The sequence below is a fragment of the Ovis aries genome, chromosome 2 (genome assembly GCF_016772045.2).
Source record: "Ovis aries strain OAR_USU_Benz2616 breed Rambouillet chromosome 2, ARS-UI_Ramb_v3.0, whole genome shotgun sequence".
NCBI classification, from domain to species: domain Eukaryota; kingdom Metazoa; phylum Chordata; class Mammalia; order Artiodactyla; family Bovidae; genus Ovis; species Ovis aries.
Window position 1 is genome coordinate 138,878,598 of NC_056055.1, and position 20,266 is coordinate 138,898,863.

The window sequence follows — 20,266 nt, forward strand, 5'->3', positions numbered from 1 at the left end:
AGGTTTTGCTAGCCTGCAACTCCGGCTACTCAATTGTGTCTTCAGAAGATAACTTTCCTTTAGGTCAAGGATGCCTGGGGCTTGGGAACATGACCCTCCGCCCACAGTGCCCCTTCTCTGGGAGGTTTAAAGATACTCCAAGTGGATTTGGAGCCAAACCTTTCGGCAAAGGGAAAAAAGGAGTGGGTGAAGTAAGGAGTGGAAGGGGCACCCAAATGGGCTGCGGGGAAATTTTTATGCGTAAAATATGGTCCACGTCAAGGTGAGTAAATATGAAACGTCAATCTTTTTTTTTTTTTGACGCATTTAGCATTTTTAGCCTTCAGAAAAGGTAATTTTGGAGCCACATTGTGAATTCATTTTTGCCTGCTCGTTAAGGTCTATTTTAAGCATCTAATTTATGACCAAAAAAGAGGGGGGGCGGGGGGGAATGGCAGTGCTCACCGTTTAAACGTCTGTCTCCCGAGACGAGGGCTGTGGGAGGCGTTGTTAACCGTACACTCAGCTTTTCTTAAGTGGGAGCGAATTCGGTGTGATTGTGTACTTTAAAGATAGTTCATTCTGGACTTTCCTTGGGAACCATAGCTAAATCGACACCCCTACCCACAACAGGCACCCCTGGAAGACACTCACACTCCTCTCTGAAAGACAGGAAAGGGTTAAAAATTGTGGCAAGCGAGAGAGAATTCCAGCCGACGCAGCCGAGAGGACTCCGGAAATTACAACCTTTTCTTCTGAAGAACAGTGGTGAGTTCCTCAAATAATGGTCACATGGTCCCTTCCCTTTCGGTCACATGGTCCCTTTCTGAAGGTGAAAATATTCTAATAATAAAGAAATTAATCAAAGAGGATAGAGTAATTTGTATTTGGGGCAAATCTTGGGCACATTTTAAGACGCCCAATTGTCGCTATTTCCAACACGACGACGACGGAGGGACCGCCAGATGGCGACAGATTACGATTTCTGATGGAACAGAAAGAGAGAGAGAGAGAGTGCTGTTCCACAAGAGAGCAGCACTTGAAGGAAAACCGCTGCTGGCAGGCCCTTTCTAGTTCACACGCACACTCTGCCGTATTTCACAAAGTGGGGTCTTTTTTTCTTTTTAATGCTTAGAGAGGCTGCCGGAAGTGGCCAGAAACACTCAAGATCTCTGTCCCTTTCTTTCCCACAAAACTGCTCTTTAAAGGTAGCCTCAGGACAGAAACTCTGGTATTAGGCAAGGTGTTTCACTGTGAAACAGGACACCAAAGAAGTAACAGTCCTCAACTGCAATTCTGACAGAGCTTCGAAAATGTATCTGTTTTCAGTTCTCCTAACAGAAACTTGGAGAAGGCATTGGCAACCCACTCCAGTACTCTTGCCTGGAAAATCCCATGGACAGAGGAGCCTGCTGCGCTGCCATCTATGGGGTCGCACAGAGTCGGACACGACTGAAGTGACTTAGCAGCAGCAGCAGCAAATGAATGGGATGCAAGAAAGATGATTTCCTGTATAAGATGTTTTTTAGTGAAACAGCATGTAATAGCAATACAGTTGAGGCTTGAAGGACCACAGGGGACTGGGGTGCCGGCCCTCCTCACAGTGGAAATCCACATGTAACAAACAGTCCCCATATACAGAATTTCTCAACATCCATGGTTCCTTTGTATCCTAGATTCTGCATTCACACTTTGAACCAACCTGGAATTGTGTAGTAATATAGTATTTATTATTGAAAAAATTCTCATCCAAGTGGACACTCACAGTTCCAATCTGCGTCATACATCGGGGTCAACTGTATTTTTTTTTTTTTTCAGTGTAAAAGCTCTTGAACTATTTAGAATAACAGGTATTTAGCCCTTGTTTTCAGAATTAGGTGCCTAGGACCACTGCTTGTGAGAGGTTCTTTCTGAAAGGTTCTGACTTAGTTGTGGAGAATCTGATAACTTAAATTTCTATTCTTGATCAGATTCCTTCCCTATCTGGCCTAATCCTGAGCCAGTTACTCAGGGAAGAAAACAGAACCTTAACAGATGGGGTTCATCATTGCTGTTCTAGCTCAGTTTCTTTCTTGTGAACAAGTAAGAGTTCACACCCAAGGTTCTCAGCTGTGTCAGCTGCAAATCAATACCTTGGGAGCTCCTTCTTTCTATCTTTCTCTTGGGTACACAGCTGATGTCTAGTTTTCTCTGCCTCTGGGAAAGTAAGGGATCCTTTAGATCTACAAGAAGGTAAAATCTCAAGAAGCCCCTAAATATGCAGATTAAATGATAATCAGTATCTTTTCACTGGGGCTATAGGCACATTGTCTCAACTACATAGCTAGGGATAAACCACATACATGCATTGGATCATGGAAAGACTTGAACTGGTAAAATGTTTCTTCTTCTCTGAATCTGAAATGTATACTCTTCACCCCCACTCCTTCCCGCCCATCCCCACCAACTTTGATAAGGATTTGGCCATGTAAGTTGCTTTGGACACAGGAATGGAGCTGAACTGCAGATCCATGAGTTAATGTGTGACGCATCATTTCTGTGGAAGCAACTGACAAATACAGCGTTGACCAGGGAGAACCAAGTTTGGACACAGAAAACAGCCTTGGTACTGGCTGCCTAGGCTTACTTATTGTGTGTGGGCCCTGTGCATGTGCATGTTCGGTCATGTTGAACTCTTTGAGACTCCACGGACTGTAACCCAACAGGCTTCTCTGTCCATGGAATTTTCCAGGCAAGAATACCGGAGTGGATTGCCAATTCCTATTCCAGGGCATCTCCTGGTGACCCAGGGATCGAACCCACAACTCTTACATCTCCTGCACTGGTGAATTCTTTACTACTGGAAAGCCCTGGCTGGGCCCAGTGTGGCCTACTAGTAGCGGTGGTGCTGGAAGGGGGTGGGGTCTCAGTCTGACCTACTTCTCGTGGTGGTGGTGGAAGAGGGTAGGGGCATGTTAGAGATCTCTGTCTCCCTCTCAGTATCTATCTCTCACTTTAGAATCATGACTATAGAAACAGTTACAGAGGTGAAAAACCTATCTAATGGAAATTATGTGATATGTTCATTGTCTGAACTCTCATTTAGTCATCACCCAAGATCCTCTACTTTGAAGATGAGGAAATGGAAGTCCAGATAAGTTTCAGGGTTTCCCAGAGCACACACTTACTGAGAACTGGACTGGAAACTGTTCTTTCTTCAGACTCAGTGCCCTGCACGGCTCAGTGAGACCTTCCGGCTCTCCCACCTAACAACCATTTGACCTTGGAAAATCACTTAATTTCTTTGGAGTCCCATAATTGGAGGGGTGGGGTATCAGGTGAGACCAGATAAGACTCCATTCATCTGAAATAATTCATTAGTAGTGTTTGTTTCATGATTCCTCTTATGGGGGAATTTTCTGTTGTGAATGCTATGGACCTTTTGAGCCAAGGCAGTGTTACAGGAAGAAAAGCAAAAACTTTAAAGATATTCAGACTGGAATTAAAATCTGAATTCTATTTATCAGCTATTATTTAAATGCTCTCAGTCTAAATTTTCTCATCAGTAAAATGGGAGCTAATCTTAGCTTTTGGGCTGTCCTGTTTGATGTCCATAAAACCCATGTTCACAAGTTCAGTGGTGCCCAAGTTTATGGCTTTCAGTGTATGTCAGTTCCTGCTCCTATTCCTTTCCCTTAGTTCAGCAGTGATTTTGATCCATTTAAATGTTTTCTCCTTGGAGGCTAAGCCTACTATGTGTTTTATTTTGTAGCCCATTTCAGTAGAGCTTCACCATCCCTTAACATGGACTTGAGACCTTCCTCTTTAGTAGTTTAGAGATTTTTTAATCTACAGAGTTTTGATTCTTAGAGGAGAAAATTTTCTGATGGAACATTCAGACTCAGCAGAGAAGGGGTGAAAGGGAGCCAGTTTTGTGCTGCAGCCTTCACTCTGCCCCAGGGATGCTGGCCTTCTTGTTTCTTGAACATTTCCGGCATGTTCCCACCTCAGAGACTTTGCAATAAATATTCCTCTGCTTGGAAAGCTCTTTACCTATGTTCCACAGGATTTTTCCTTCTCATTCTGATCTTTGCTCAAATGTTCAAAAATTTTCTTGATGCCCTTCCTTTATCCTTCTATTTTAAAATTACAGATCTCCCCTACTCTTGGCACTCCCTATTCTTATTTTTTTCCTATAGCACTTTTTTTAAAAAACTACTTGACATAGTGTATGTTTTACTTATGTACTGCTTCTTTCTTCTCACTAAAACAAAAGCTTTGTGAGGGCAGGAACTTCTTTTTACACCAATGTATCCCCAGCACAGAATGGTTCCTGGACACTATAACCACCCCATGCATATTTGGCTGGGTTTTATATGTTGTGCAGCTGAATAGACAGTATATTCATTCCTACGATCTTCAGGTAGCCATCTGGAAGGCAGCTAGCACCTACACAATGAATATAGGCAGTTGTTTTGCATCATTTTCTTCATCTGGATTTACATAAGGAGGTGAGAAGAAAAAGTAGACAAGGATGAAAATAAGTCCCTCAAAGTCAGAACCACTTAGGAGACGTCAACCAGCCTATGAAGGAGCAGCCAGTATATGAACCACTGTTTTAACAGGTGACAAAATGTGACTCAATTTAGCAAGTTTCAGTTTTGAGTCAAGTTTCTCAAAAGTATTCTTGTAAGTTCATTTAGTACATAGGATTTTTAACCTTTTCCCTCTTATTTTCTTGCACTGGTGGGATGTGAGCTAAGGGAAGGTGGCTGTAGGCTAATGATGTTGTCTGCTGATTTAAGTATTCTGTCCTACGTTTGGCTCACTTCTTCAGTTGCCATCAGGAAGAAACTGAATTTGGTGCCTGTTATAATGGGGAAGAATCTTTCCTCCTATCACACTGTCCAGTGGTAGACAGGGAACTGTGAAATTTATCTTCTTTACAGAATGATTGTTTTCAAGCAATCCTTTTCATGGCAAAACATTCCGAATAATTTTTCTTTGAGGGGAAGATACATTTAGGGACCTAGGGGCATGAAACACCAAAAGCCTTGTTACAGAGTAGAAGGCAAGCTAAGTGTTCAAAAAAGGCAGGAAAGAGCTCAGGAAAGTTAACTATTAAAACTTTTTTTTATTTTGTAGTTACACAACAATAGGAACTACATAATCAATTCTAAGAAAACAAGGGCTTTTTAGGCTCAGTTCAGTTCAATCACTCAGTTGTGTCCGACTCTGTGACCCTGTGGACTGAAGTATGCCAAGCCTTCCTGTCCGTCACCAACTCCTGCAGTCTACCCAAACTCATGTCCATTGAGTCGGTGATGTCATCTCATCCTCTGTCATCCCCTTCTCCTCCTGCCCTCAATCTTTTCCAGCATCAGGGTCTTTTCAAATGAGTCAGCTCTTCACATCAGGTGGCCAAAGTATTGGAGTTTGAGCTTCAACGTCAGTCCTTCCAATGAATTTTCAGGTCTGTTTTCCTTTAGGATGGACTGATTGGATCTCCTTGCAGTCCAAGGGACTCTTGGGTCTTCTCCCATCAGTTCAGTTTAGTTCAGGCACTCAGTCGTGTCCCCATGAGTGAGTCGTGTCACTCACTCTTTGTGACCCCATGAATCGCAGCACACCAGGCCTCCCTGTCCATCACCAGCTCCCGGAGTTCACTCAGACTCACGTCCATCGAGTCAGTGATGCCATCCAGCCACCTCATCCTCTGTTGTCCCTTTCTCCTCCTGCCCCCAATCCCTCCCAGCATCAGAGTCTTTTCCAGTGAGTCAACTCTTCCCATCAGGTGGCCAAAGTACTGGTGTTTCAGCTTTAGCATCATTCCCTCCAAAGAAATCCCAGGGCTGATCTCCTTCAGAATGGACTGGTTGGATCTCCTTGCAGTCCAAGGGACTCTCAAGCGTCTTCTCCAATACCATAGTTCAAATGCATCAATTCTTCAGCTCTCAGCTTTCTTCACAGTCCAACTCTCACATCCATACATGACCACTGGAAAAACCATAGCCTTGAGTAGACTCTAGACCTTTGTTGGCAAAGTAATGTCTCTGCTTTTTAATATGCTGTCTAGGTTGGTCATAACTTTCCTTCCAAGGAGTAAGCGTCTTTTAATTTCATGGCTGCAGTCACCATCTGCAGTGATTTTGGAGCCCAAAAAAATAAATTCTGACACTGCTTCCACTGTTTCCCCATCTATTTCCCATGAAGTGATGGGACTAGATGCCATGATCTTAGTTTTCTGAATGTTGAGCTTTAAGCCAACTTTTTCATTCTCCTCTTTCACTTTCATCAAGAGGCTTAGTTCCTCTTCACTTTCTGCCATAAGGGTGTTGTCATCTGCATATCTACTGATGATTATTTGCTATGATCTCTTTAAATTATCCAGCTGGGCATAAGAATAAGCCAGTGTGTGAGTGTTCTAAGTGGTTAATGTTCTATGAAGATCAGCGTTTCTGTCTCAGATGACATCTTTTCTGAACTTAATGGCTCACTTATTTGCTTGTTAGTGTTGGTCCTTATTGGGCTTCCCAGATGATGCAGTGATAAAGAACCCACCTATCAGTGCAGGAGACGTGGGTTTGATCCCTGTGTCAGGGAGAGCCCCTGGAGTGGAAAATGGCAACCGGCTCCAGTGTTCTTGCCCGGAAAACTCCATGGAAAGAGGAACCCGGCAGGCTACAGTCCATGGGGTCGCATAAAGTCAGACATGACTGAACGACTGAGCACACACACACACATTGATCCTAATGGGAAGCTTCTAGCACACCAAAACGTGTACTAAGGCCTGCTAAAATGCCTCATGTACAATAGGCAACTCATGAATATTGCTTTGTTTCTTCTCTTCCTTGTGTAAACTTTTCTGTTCCTAAGGTCAGTGTAAGGCCACCCCTTTCGCCCCCGCCCCCACCCCATCCCACCTCCTCCCCCTTCTTTCAACCTGACTTCCTTTCCTCCCTTGAAATCTTTGATGTTAGTACTTGGATCTGAAGTTCTGTGTCTCTATAGGAGGTTTTCTGAGAGACTGTATTCTTGTATTTAAGGGCTTCCCTGGTGGTGCAGAGGTTAAAGCGTCTGCCTGCAATGTGGGAGACCTGGGTTTGATCCCTGGGTCCAGAAGATCGCCTGGAGAAGGAAATGGCAACCCACTCCAGTACTCTTGCCTGGAGAATTCCATGGATGGAGGAGCTTGGTGGGCTACAGTCCACGGGTTGCAAAGAGTCAGACACAACTGAGCAACTTCACTTTCAAGGTCAGTTTTACTTTTTCTTGGTCTTTTTTATTTGTTTGAAGTATAGCTCATTTACAGTGTTTTGCTAGTCTCTGCTGTATAGCGCAGTGACTCAGTTATACATATATATTCATTCTTTTCTTAATATTCTTTTCCATTGTGGTTTATCCCAAGAGATTGGATATAGTTTGGTATGCTATATAGTAGCATCTTGTCATTTATTGTAACTTCCTTTTTAAGCTTTTTTTTAAAGAAAAGCAAAACATTGTAAATAAGCTATATTTTTTCCTTTAAAGTAATACATGCTTGTTAAAAAAAAGTATATGACTTTATAGCAGACAAAAATGAAAAAAATCTCATCACACAAATGCAATCATGGTTAACATTTTCATTAACTTTTTTCCCCCAGGTTTTGTCCTACCTCATGTATAGGCTTAATTTAAAAGGTTTTTTTTTAAACTTTTAATTTTATATTGGGGTGTATGTGTGTCTGTGTGTGTGTGTGTGTGTGTGTGTGTGTATGTTAGTCGCTCAGTTGTGTCCAACTCTTTGCGACCCCATGGACTGTAGCCCACCAGGTTTCTCTGTCCATGGAATTCTCCAGGCAAGAATACTGGAGTGGATTGCCATTCCCTTCTCTAGAGGAACTTCCCAACCCAGGGATTAAACCCTGGTGTCCTGAATCACAGGCAGGTTCTTTACTAGTTGAGCTACAGGTAAGCCCTAATTTTATAATGGAGTATAGCCAATTAACAATGTTGTGACAGTTTCAGGTGGACAGCAAAGGGACTCAGCCACACATATATATGTATCCATTCTCCCCCAAACTCCCCTTCCATCCAGGCTGCCACATAACATTGAGCTGAGTTCCCTATGCTATACAGTAGGACCATGTTGTTGTTTATCCATTTTAAATACAACAGTATGTAATGTAGGTCCCAAACTTCCTAGCTATCCCTTCCTCTCTTCCTTCCCCTTGGCAACTATGTTTGTTCTCTAAGTCTGTGAGTCTGTTTGTTTTACAAATAAGTCCATTTGTATAATCTTTTTAGATTTTGCACATATAAAAAACTTTTAGTATAGACTATTTATTTGTACATACATGTTCACAACAACATTATTCACAATAGCCAAAAGGTGGAAGCAATCTAACTGTCCATCAATGGATGAGTGAATAAATGAAATGTGATATGTACACACAATGGAATATTATTTAGCCATAAGGAAGGATCAGGTATTGAAAGATGCTAGGGCATGGAAGCAGAGAAGGCAATGGCACCTCACTCCAGTACTCTTGCCTGGAAAATCCCATGGATGGAGGAGCCTGGTAGGCTGCAGTCCATGGGGTCGTGAAGAGTCGGACATGACTGAGCGACTTCAATTTCACTTTTCACTTTTCACTTTCATGTACTGGAGAAGGAAATGGCAACCCACTCCAGTGTTCTTGCCTGGAGAATCCCAGGGAAGGGGGAGCCTGGTGGGCTGCCGTCTATGGGGTCGCACAGAGTTGGACACGACTGAAGCGACTTAGCAGCAGCAGCAGCAGGGCGTGGAAGAACCTTGAAGACATTATGCTAAGTGAGACAAGTCAGTCAAAAAGGGACAAACACTGTAGGATTCCACTTACTTGTGGTACCTAGAGTAGTCAAATTAATAGAAAGTAGAATAGTGGTTGCCAGGGGCTGAGGGTAGAGGGGGATGGGGAGTTATTATCTAGTGGGTACAAAGTTTCATTCTGAGAAAAAGTAAAAGTTCTTGAGATGGATGATAGTAATGATTTCACAGTATCAAAGTACTAATGTTACTGAATTATATACTTAAAAAATGGTTAAACTGGTAAATTGTATTTTATACTTTACCAATAAAAAAGACTTCAGTTATAAGTGACATATGCCCATGAAAAAAAATTAAAATGCATGCATTGAAAAGTAAAATTCTTCTTACCTACCTCCCCTCCTCACTTACACAGCCCAGAGATAACCATTGTAGCTGATTTCGTATTTCTACTTTTTACTTACCTGCACCTGTAACTGGCATAAGGATCTACCAATTCCTCTTCCTGCTCTGGGTGGCCATGACCCACTGGGGACCTGATGATAACCTAGAGAGTCCAGTTAGGCTTACAATCCTAGAGGATGTCATTGTTGTCATTACACTTGCTATGCATCGCAGAGACATACAGTAGGATGCTCTTGGCTGCAAAGTAATAGAAAATAAGAAACTACAGTAAGAAAATTTACTGTTTTACATAGGATATTCAGAGGTATGGAAAGGACTAAACCAGAGTTGACTGTCACTAAAAATGTCATCAAGGACCAGTTTCTTCTTTTCTCTCCTCCACTGTCCTTAGCATTGGCTTCAGCATAAAGCCTCCCATGGTTCTAAGCTGCTGCAGGTATCTGTGAGGGCTCTATGCTTTCTTGTCTCATGTTAGCTGAGACTGGCTGAGTTCTGTCCTTGTCTAGTAATAACCAGCAGTAAAGGGCTATTGGTCAAAGGGTACAAAGTTTCAGTTATGCAAGATGAATAAGTCCTAGAGATCTAAAGTACAGCATGGTGACAATAGTTAACGTTACTTATTATACACAGGCCTACCTTATTTTATTGTGCTTCACAGATACTGCGTTTTTTACATCCTGAAGCTTTGTGGCAACCCTGTAGCAAGTAAGTCTTTCAGGGCCATCTTTCCAACAGCATTTACTCACTTTGTGTCTCTGTGTCAGTTTGATAATTTTTGCAATATTTCAAACTCCACCAGCAAGAAAGATTATGACTTGCTGAAGGCTCAGATGATGGTTAGCATTTTTTAGCAATATTTTAAATTAAGGTATGCATATTACTTTTTATACATAGTGTTACTGCACACTTAATAGACTACAGTATAGTGGTAAATATAACTTTTATATGCACTGGGAATTAACAACTTCACATGCCTCACATTAATGTGATGTTAGCTTTATTGCAGTTGTCTGGAACTGAACTCAAAATATCTCTGAGGTATGCCCATACTTGAAATTTGCTAAGAGGATAGATCTTAAATCTTCTCAACGTACACACACACACAAAGTAACTACGTAGAGGTGTTAGATGTTAATTTGCTTGATTGTGGTGGTCATTTCACAATGTATATCAAGTTGTACCTGTTAAATATATATAAAATATAATTTTTATGTCACATTTCAAAGCTGTTGCAAACAAACTAGTAGCAAGTGGGATTGAAGTACTGTAATTAGCTTAGATTTATCACCTAGATTGAAAAGGATGGAGGGGGAATCAACCAGTGCCTGCTATAGGCTGCCTCCTGGTGCAAAAGTGTACATTTGAACAAGACTGTTAGGGAGTACATCAAGGCTGTATATTTAACCCTGCTTATTTAACTTATATGCAGAGTACATCATGAGAAATGATGGTCTGGAAGAAGCACAAGCTGGAATCAAGATTGCTGGGAGAAATATCAATAACCTCAGATATGCAGATGACACCACCCTTATGGCAGAAAGTGAAGAGGAACTAAAGAGCCTCTTGATGAAAGTGAAAGAGGAGAGTGAAAAAGTTGGCTTAAAGCTCAACATTCAGAAAACGAAGATCATGGTATCTGCTCTCTTCACTTCATGGGAAATAGATGGGGAAACAGTGTCAGACTTTATTTTTTTGGGCTCCAAAATCACTGCAGATGGTGATTGAAGCCATGAAATTAAAAGATGCTTACTCCTTGGAAGAAAAGTTATGACCAACCTAGACAGCATATTAAAAAGCAGAGGCATTACTTTGCCAACAAAGGTCTAGAGTCTACTCAAGACTATTTTGTTTTTCCAGTGGTCATGTATGGATGTGAGAGTTGGACTGCGAAGAAGGCTGAGCACTGAAGAATTGCTGCTTTTGAACTGTGGTGTTGGAGAAGACTCTTGAGAGTCCCTTGGGCTGCAAGGAGATCCAACCAGTTGATTCTGAAGGAGATCAGCCCTGGGATTTCTTTGGAGGGAATGATGCTGAAGCTGAAACTCCAGTACTTTGGCCACCTCATGCAAAGAGTTGACTCATTGGAAAAGACTCTGATGCTGGGAGGGACTGGGGACAGGAGGAGAAAGGGACAACAGAGGATGAGATGGCTGGATAGCGTGCTGCGATTGATGGGGTCACAAAGAGTCGGACACGACTGAGCAGCTGAACTGAACTGTTAGGGAGTCTAAATAAATAGTCTTGTTTAGGCTTCAGAGACAAGTAGGACAGGCCTCTGACCTTGCTTCTAACCTGCCTGGACACTGCCCTGAGTGCCCTGACTGCCTGCTGTGAGTATAAGATTTACAGCACCATAGATAAGATTAGGGGATAAATCTTGAGACTGTTGAGCCCTTGCAGGAGCTCTGGCCAACCAAGCCCCAGCCTTAACATTCCAAGTTTTATAAGACAAAACAAACGGCATTAATATAAAAAGAGCTGAAATTTGCTCACAGACTGATGATGCTATCAGTTTGCCTCCTGGAATTACAAGTGGGAACCCTGAACTGCAATCTTTGAAGTCTCACCCACAGAGTGGATGTGCTGCCTGGGACCTTTTGCCAACTGGGACTCTGGATGTGCTGTGACACAGGACTTCCCAGCGCTGTTTGGTCAAAACCCAGTTTGGTGATGTATCCTCTGCTGTTTCTAGTTCTCTTTTCTTTTAATGTTAGTATATTGAAAGTACGCTAGATAATTCTCTAATAAATATTGGCATTATTCATTTGTATAGAAGAAGTGGCTTATTCTTTTGACAAATCTTTTGAACCTGAGACGAAAGTGAAAACTTTCAGCACAACAGCTACCCAAGCCCATCTCATTTCCCACTGTTTCACTTCACAAGCCTCTCCAACTTTGGCACACCCACCCCACCCCAGCCCAGCATTATAACTTACATCCCATGTCAGCTGGGTAGTTCATTAGGAAATCCAACCAGAGAGACCTCTGTCCTCCTTAGACTGGTCTTGGAGGCCACATCTTACCTGCCTCTTATGAGTTCTCAGTACCTCCCAATATAGGACACTTGCCCAGAACCCCAAAACATTTCAAGTGGATCCAGGGTTTCCTTCACATCTGGCATCATGAGCCCTGGTCAAATGCTCCCCACTGCCCACTCCCACCCGTCCAAGATCAATATTCCAGGCAAATAATCAAAATCACATATACCTTACATTAACCAAGGGAAAAAACACACTTCCGTTAAAGGGAATGTAGGTTATCACCTTGCATAATATATGGTTGATCCTTGAACATCATGGGGAAATAGGGTGCTGACTATGCTGTCAAAAATCCAAGCATAACTAATAATTGGCCCTCTGGATCTGTGGTTTGGCATCCACAAATTCAACCAACTGCAGATCATGTAGTACTGTAGGATTTATTACTGAAAAAGTTCACATATAGTGGACCCCACACAGTTCCAATCCATGTTGTCTGAGGGTCAGTTGTATAAGGAGATGCAGGAGAATTGAAGGCTATATGAGGAGAAGAAAGGAGAGGCCATTCTGACTCCACATTTGGATACTGGGGCAGTTGTCCAGATGGAACCTATGGCCACACACTAATGTTATGTCATGTGTTCTCCATGGCATCAGACGGTCTTCACTTATTTATTCCCCTTTCTTCAATCTGTCCCTCTCTACTGGAATCTTAGGGAGGAAAGCACAGTGGAGGGTAGGGCATTAGAGTAAAATGATCGGGATTTGGAATACTTGACGCTCTTCCTTTCCAACCCGCTCCAGTCTGTTCTCTGTGCTTCGTATAATTCTTTTCTTTAAAATGGAGATCCTTAGGAAGAAACACATTTCACATCAAGATCGAGGACATATACACAAAAACTCTGAATGAAAAGTTTCACAAAACTGTAATTCCCATATACTGTTTTGCCATGTGTGCTATTTTATGTATTTAAGAAACCCAGCTATTTTTTACTCACTATAGTGATTTCATAACTGACCGATGGATCATCATCTGTAGTTTGAGAACAAGTTTTTCTATCTGGCTACTAGAATGCTGTTTCCAAAATACAGTCATTATTTTCTTTAAAATCCCTCAATGGCCTCCCACTACTTTAATGATAAAATTCGAACTTTAACATGGCTTGTAAGATCCTCCATTCCCCAGCCCCTTTATTACTATAGCTTCATCTGTCTTGGCTCTAACTGGTCCATTTTCCTTCTGCAATCCAACCATGCCTCCTTGCTCTCTGGACTCAGGTGAATCTACTAATAGAACACTCTTCCCCATATCCTCTCCTTGTAGCTAATTTCTCCTCATTCTATCTTCTCAGCTTAGATTCCACATCCCTCTGAATGCTTTCTTTCCCTGGACACCTGGCCTGGTTTAGGTGCCCCTCCTGTATTCTCCCTTAGCACCCTGGCCTTCCTCAATGGCAGTGTCTGTCACCTTGCATTTCAACTACACCAGTACTCTTTAAAAGCAGGGACCGGGTTTTGTTCTCCACAGGCTTTCAGTAGTAGGCTTTCAGTAAATATTGATTGAATAAATAAATGAAATTATATTATTGGGTTCCCATCGTAAGTCCATTGAGTGGATATTCTCATACATTTGCAAGCTACTCAATGTTTGGGTTCCTTCCCACCACTGTAATGTTCTGAAGAAGGCACAGGTCTGGAACTGAACTGTCTTCACAGACACTGCTTGTGCGCTGATTCACCTACAGTTTAGCTATGTGTGAAGCAACATGAAACACTGGGTTCAAGATTCACTAGATCTCTCATACTAAAATATAACCTGGCATCTCATAGTCTTAATTTCCTCATCTGAATTCCAGTACCCCAGTTAACATTTATCCTTGGATACACCCAGCATCCCAGATTCAATTTGTATAACCAAAAGGGAAAATATAGTAACATGCTCTTAGGACTGAGAAGTTAGTAAATTAAATAATATAAAATAATACAAAAAATACTTTGCAGATTATGTTTAGCTATTGTATTATTTAGCTACCACGTTCAGATGTGCATGTCTATGTCAGGTTATGCCAACACCCTGAATTACACCAAGTAAGGAGTGCAAGTAGGATGAAGACTATGGATAAAGGGTCAGTCAGTCAGTTCAGTCGCTCAGTTGTGTCCGACTCTTTGTGACCCCATGATTGCAGCTCACCAGGCCTCCCTGTCCATCACCAACTCCCAGAGTTCACTCAAACTCACGTCCATCGAGCGGTGGTGCCATCCAGCCATCTCATCCTCTGTCGTCCCCTTCTCCTCTTGCCCCCAATCCCTCCCAGCATCAGAGTCTTTTCCAGTGAGTCAACTCTTCGCATCAGATGGCCAGAGTACTGGAGTTTCAGCTTCAACATCAGTCCTTCCAATGAATGAACACTCAGGACTGATTTCCTTTAGGATGGACTGGTTGGATCTCCTTGCAGTCCAAGGGACTCTTGAGAGTCTTCTCCAACACCACAGTTCAAAAGCATCAATTCTTTGGTGCTCAGCTTTCTTCACAGTCCAACTCTCACATCCATACGTGACCACAGGAAAAACCATAGCCTTGACTAGACAGACCTTAGTTGGCAAAGTAATGTCTCTGCTTTTCAATATGCTATCTAGGTTGGTCATACCTTTCCTTTCCAGGAGTAAGTGTCTTTTAATTTCATGGCTGCAATCACCATCTGCAGTGATTTTGGAGCCCCCCAAAATAAAGTCTGACACTGTTTCCACTGTTTCCCCATCTGATGGGACCAGATGCCATGATCTTCGTTTTCTGAATGTTGAGCTTTAAGCCAACTTTTTCACTCTCCTCTTTCACTTTCATCAGAGAGGCTTTTTAGTTCCTCTTTACTTTCTGCCATAAGGGTGGTCATAAATACAGATTATTCTGCATGATCAAACTTCAAAAATTCTTAGATTTAGCTATAATATGACCTATGATATCATGGCTTTTTATTCAGAGAGCTTCTTCCTCAGAACCTTCCTGGCCTTTAAAAAGAAAACTAAAATTTTACCAGTGTAATTCATTTAGTCTGCAATATCAGTTTTAGGATATTTAAAAACTTCTTATGGGGAGGACTCCAAAGTCAGGTAAGTGGCATTAGATCGACATATGCTTAGTTGGTCAGTTGTGTCCGACTCTTTGCGACCCCTTGGACTATAGCCTGTCAGGCTCCTCTGTCCATGGAATTCTCCAGGCAAGAATACTGGAGTGGGTTGCCATGCCCTCCTCCAGGGGATTCGAACCCAGGTCTCCTGCATTGCAGGCGGATTCTTTACTGTCTGAGCCGCCAGGGAAGCCCTGATCGACATATGGTGGTGGTTATAGGAGGAATAACAAACAACCTACAAATGAAAAGAACAAGCAGTTCTTGTGGGCTCTGTCAGCCAGCCCTGCAGTGTTATCCAACTCTTTATGCAACTAGATGATTATACATACCTGTCTTCTTTCAGACAGTTCTATGAAAATGGTGCAGCAGGATTTCTTCCTCTGAATGTTAGCATGCTACAAAATGCCCAAAGAATGAATTATGCTTCAAGCATTTTGGATATGACATGACATTGTGCTGATATAAAAATAAAAACTCATACTGCCTAACCCCAAATCAGATTGGCACACTCAAAACAAATTAACTAGGAGTATTTTTCTCATTTTTACCTCAGTTACGTTATAACCTAGTTTGAAGGTGGCAGAAATTCATCAAGGAATACAGAATCAGAAAAATAATGTAACAGATACATAAAAGTGTAATAAAGTCTTATAAATGTTTTTAGAAAGAATATAAACATTGTCCTTAACTTTCAGTTTATTCATTCACTTGGTATACACATCCCGTTATTTTCCAGGCACCTGTCCAGTCGCTAGTGATATAATGGTAAAAAAGACTCAAAGTCCTGCTTATGTGGAGGTTACATTTTCTGACAAGAAGGAAAAAGATAAAAAGAACAAGTTGGGGGAGGGATAAATTGGAAGTTTGCGATTGACATATATACACACTACTATATTTAAAATTGATAACCAACAAAAACCTATTCTATAAGCACAGGGAACTCCTCTCAATACTCTGCAATAACCTAAACTGGAAAAGAATTACAAAACAAATAGGTATATGAATCTGAATAACTGAATCACTTTGCTGTGATTGCAAACATTGCAAATCAAATATACTCTAGTATAAAATAAAATCTTAAAAGTAAATAAGAATTTCAGGTACTGATACATGCTATAAAGAACATGAAATAAGTGATATAAATAAAAGTACCTGTTTGGGAATTCTAACATGTATACTATCATGTAAGAATTGAATCGCCAGTCCATGTCTGACGTAGGGTGCAGCATGCTTGGGGCTGGTGCATGGGGATGACCCAGAGAGATGTTGTGGGGAGGGAGGTGGGAGGGGGGGTCATGTTTGGGAACGCATGTAAGAATTAAAGATTTTAAAATTAAAAAAAAATAAATAAAAAATAAATAAAAATTAAAAAAAAAGAAAAAAAAGGAAAAAAAATATTTAAAAATGCAAAAAAAAATGGAGGAATATTTTTGTATACTTATAGCTGATTCACACTGTATAGAAGAAACCAGTAAACATTGTAAAGCAATTATCCTTCTATTAAAAATAAATTTAAATAAATTACATAAATAAATAAATAAAAGTGCCTGGACATGGTAGGGACTAGGAGTATGCTTCTGGAGCCATAATGTTCATATAAAAATCAAGGCTCTACTGATCAACAGGAATATGATGCTGGGCAAATGACCCACCCTCTATGTGCCTCAGTTTTCTCATCTGTCAAATGGGGACAATGATAGTGTTATTCGCATGGTTTTGTTGGATTCAACAAATTAACGTGTATACAACAGTACCTGGCACATTGGTATTGCTTTTAAGTGTTTTCAATGACTATTTCGCTTTCTGAGCAGCTCACGTTGAGTTGAAATCTAACTGTTAAGCTCAAGCTAATGTGGATAAATTGAAGGAACTCTATGTCAAATAAAGAACAATTAGACTGAAATGCAGCTCTCTTCTTTATATTTCCACAGTATACAGTAATGAAATACATGAAGATTAAACTACAGCAGCAACTGTCGTCACCCATCTTCACACTCATCAGAGCTCTCTTCACTTGGATCCTCAGTGCTCTCTCCTTCCCTCTCACTATTGTCTTCTTCACTCTCGTCATCATCTTCCTCAAGATTCTGTGCTTTCTCTGCCACAGAAAGGAAGAGACTTGTTTAAAATATTTCTCAATATTTCTACCCTGAAAAATCATAATCCTCCTTGTTTCCCCCTCCATCAAGAAGTACATAGTTTTGTTTTTTTTGAAGTACATAGTTTTAGAATGTGAGAACTGAGCTGAGGGTCAAAGCAGTGGTACAAAGAACATATTTTTTACTAGCATAGAGATGATTGTGGATTAAAAATATATTTAAAACATTGGTCTACAATTTTTTTTTTTTTTTTACTACTGTCAACTTCTTACTTAAACAGAATAAGAGTAAAGTGAGATTCAGGGTAATGTAGAGGGTACAGACTGGGAACGGTGGGATAATCCTTTCCGTTCCTGGGGCATTAGCAGGAACTGTTCCCTCTGGAGACTCTGTCAGTGCCCAATACTGTCTGCCCAGGGAGCCTGCTCTGCTTGGGCAATTCCACCCCACAGAGGAAATGGAGTCATCTTGACCACCCATAGAGGAAAAGCCGGTTTCATGAAACCATCTGAGATAATCATTTTGCCTTTTCTTAACCATTTCCTGAGGAGGTAACTTTGCCAGTTTTCTGGGATAATGGATTTTTAAATAGTGATTTATCATAATTCTATGAGAAAGAAGGAATTTCAATTTTTAAATTTACCCATCAGCAGCATTTCTTCAATCAGTGAGAAAAACTCCTTGGCTTCAGGATTTTCTGGTTCATAGATTAGGACTGCAAATGGACAACACAATGCGTGTTATTAACGTTCCAAGTGTTTCAGCAAACAGCCTCTTCAGTATGAGATTGAAACTGTCAATCAGTTAAGTGAAAATGCACAAAGCAAAAACACTAACAGTTATACCACAGGAACATCCAAGTGCAAACAGAGGAAATGCTCTACTTATCTTAGGTACTTTGCAAGGGAAATAATCCTCATTATATTTTCTACCACCTGTCCAAAAAATGCAGTCTCCATCACTGTGAGACATCCCTCAAAGGCTTTAGCCATGCTGTTTCTTGACTATAATCATTTCCCATACAAGGTGCAAATCCTGTAATCCATGGAGACTTTGCTAATGACACCCACTCATCACCTACTTAACAGCATTCTCACCTCTTCATCAGATCCATTGTTTTTAAGCGCTATTTATTCCTTTTTGCTGATCCTTTATGTGAATGTGTCATCTTTCCTTTGGACTAAATCAATAGAATTTTTTAGGCCTGTTGGTCTAATGTACCAATTCCCAGAAGCCAGAAAGCTTTATATCTTTTGTTTCAGACTTTTCTAGACTAGTTAACTTATTTTTTCCAGATCCTGCTCTACAGATCTCTCTCTGCCATCTTCTTACCTGCCTTGAGGCGTATTCATAATTCTGCATCATCCATTGAGTGCTGTGATTTCTGTGTAATATCTTGATGGCCCCCAGGGGGCACTGAAACATCAAGTGTGCTATTTGCCTGGCTAAAAGTGAGAATTGTGGGATGGTTCAACTAGGCCCCAGTGGCTCAGAGGACCTCACGCCATATGACTTTCATCCCGACACACTAAACCAATATCTTTATTTTCTAATCCACTAACATAACAATGTACCGTCAGTCTGGGTCAGCATGAGTATATGCCTGCTCAGAATCTGCTTTTAAGGATTCTATGGGTATTTATACATCTTTTAAGGCTTTAATAAAAGTGACTTTTTACACATTTTAACTTGAACTAAAACATGCTTATCATTAGCAGTCTAAATCTTTCTGTGAGGTTAAGCCTCTTCCTAGAGCAGAGTTTCTCTAACTTGCTCCTTGAGACACTAGTTTCTTAAGATGTTAATATGTATGTGGGAAACTAGGTTAAATGAAGTTAATCAAAGCTTACAGTAAGGAGCAACTGCAGGATTTTACATAGCCATTAATATGCTCAGAATGAGTATGTATCTTACAGAGAAGAGAATATGGTTTCCCTAATTTATTATTCCCATGGAATCCTTCTTGGTGAAATATTTATTAAGCAATCTTGAACTAATATTCCCTGGAAAACAACATAGAAAATTTCATGCTGGAGTTAGGATTATTCCATGGGAATGGAGTATAGGATCAGCTATTTTCATGGTTTAACAAAAACTGCTGGCAGCTGTCAATTTAAGAGTGAGGGAATGTATCTGCTTTGAAACTCAGCCCTGCAATATCCATCCCGGTGGTGGTGGGTTAGTTGCTAAGTTGTGTCCAACTCTTGAGATCCCATGGACTGTAGCCTACCAGGTTCTTCTGTCCATGGGATTTTCCAGGCAAGAATATGGAATGGATAGCCATTTCCTCCTCCAGGGGTTCTTCCTGACCAGGGATCGAACCCAGGTCTCCAGCATTGCAGGAGATTCTTTATCACTGAGCCACCAGGGATGCCCCAATATTCATCCTAGGTGATAAATAAAACACTCTTTTACTTTTTGACAGGTCACTAGGGTTTGTAAAAAGGCAAGAGAAGCCCTTAGCCCATGCCATTGGGGTTGTTTCCCAACCAGGGCCCATAAGCAGAGGCCAGTACAGACCCTGAAGAAAGACTGTCAGATGAGAACCCTGGTTCTGCCATTGTCTAACTGGGTCATCTCGGGGAAAGTATTTAATGTCTCTGTACCTCAGTTCCCTTATCTACAGTAACACTACTGATCACATCAGGATATCTGATGAATAAAGGCGATAACACAGACAAAGTACTTAGTTTAGGCCTTGCTGCATGGTAAGCACTGAATAAATGTTGATAATTAGTTTTCCTGGAGTGACTCTCAGCCTGGAGAAAGGCTTGGTTCCTTCCTAAGTGTGCAGTGGATGCTTCCTTCTGGCTGAAGGGCTGGGGCAGGGTGCTGGGGCTGGGGGTGGGGCAAGCTCTGAGTTCCACGGGGCTCTAAGGCCCTCAGATGGCAGGCGATTTTAGGGTAGAC

At 41.3% G+C, this 20,266-nt stretch overlaps 1 protein-coding gene and 1 long non-coding RNA gene across 6 annotated transcripts in view; one reads left to right on the plus strand and one right to left on the minus strand.

Moving 5' to 3' along the window:
- Nucleotides 1-469: 469 nt before the first annotated feature.
- Nucleotides 470-11,907, plus strand: LOC132659206 (uncharacterized). The gene is made up of 3 exons (XR_009599324.1): nt 470-747; nt 7,005-7,213; nt 10,581-11,907. It is a non-coding gene; the product is annotated as an uncharacterized LOC132659206 (long non-coding RNA).
- A 5,253-nt stretch (nt 11,908-17,160) lies between these two features.
- Nucleotides 17,161-20,266, minus strand: part of SP5 (Sp5 transcription factor) — a 70,532-nt gene continuing 67,426 nt past the window's right edge. For all 5 annotated transcript variants that reach the window (XM_042243740.2, XM_027964879.2, XM_060409775.1 and 2 more), the window contains 2 exons: nt 18,000-18,071; nt 17,161-17,355 (listed from right to left, as the gene is read on the minus strand). In XM_042243740.2, coding sequence (XP_042099674.1) covers nt 17,237-17,355; nt 18,000-18,071 — 191 coding nt within the window. In that variant the 3' untranslated portion in view covers nt 17,161-17,236. The remainder of the gene's footprint in view (nt 17,356-17,999; nt 18,072-20,266) is intronic.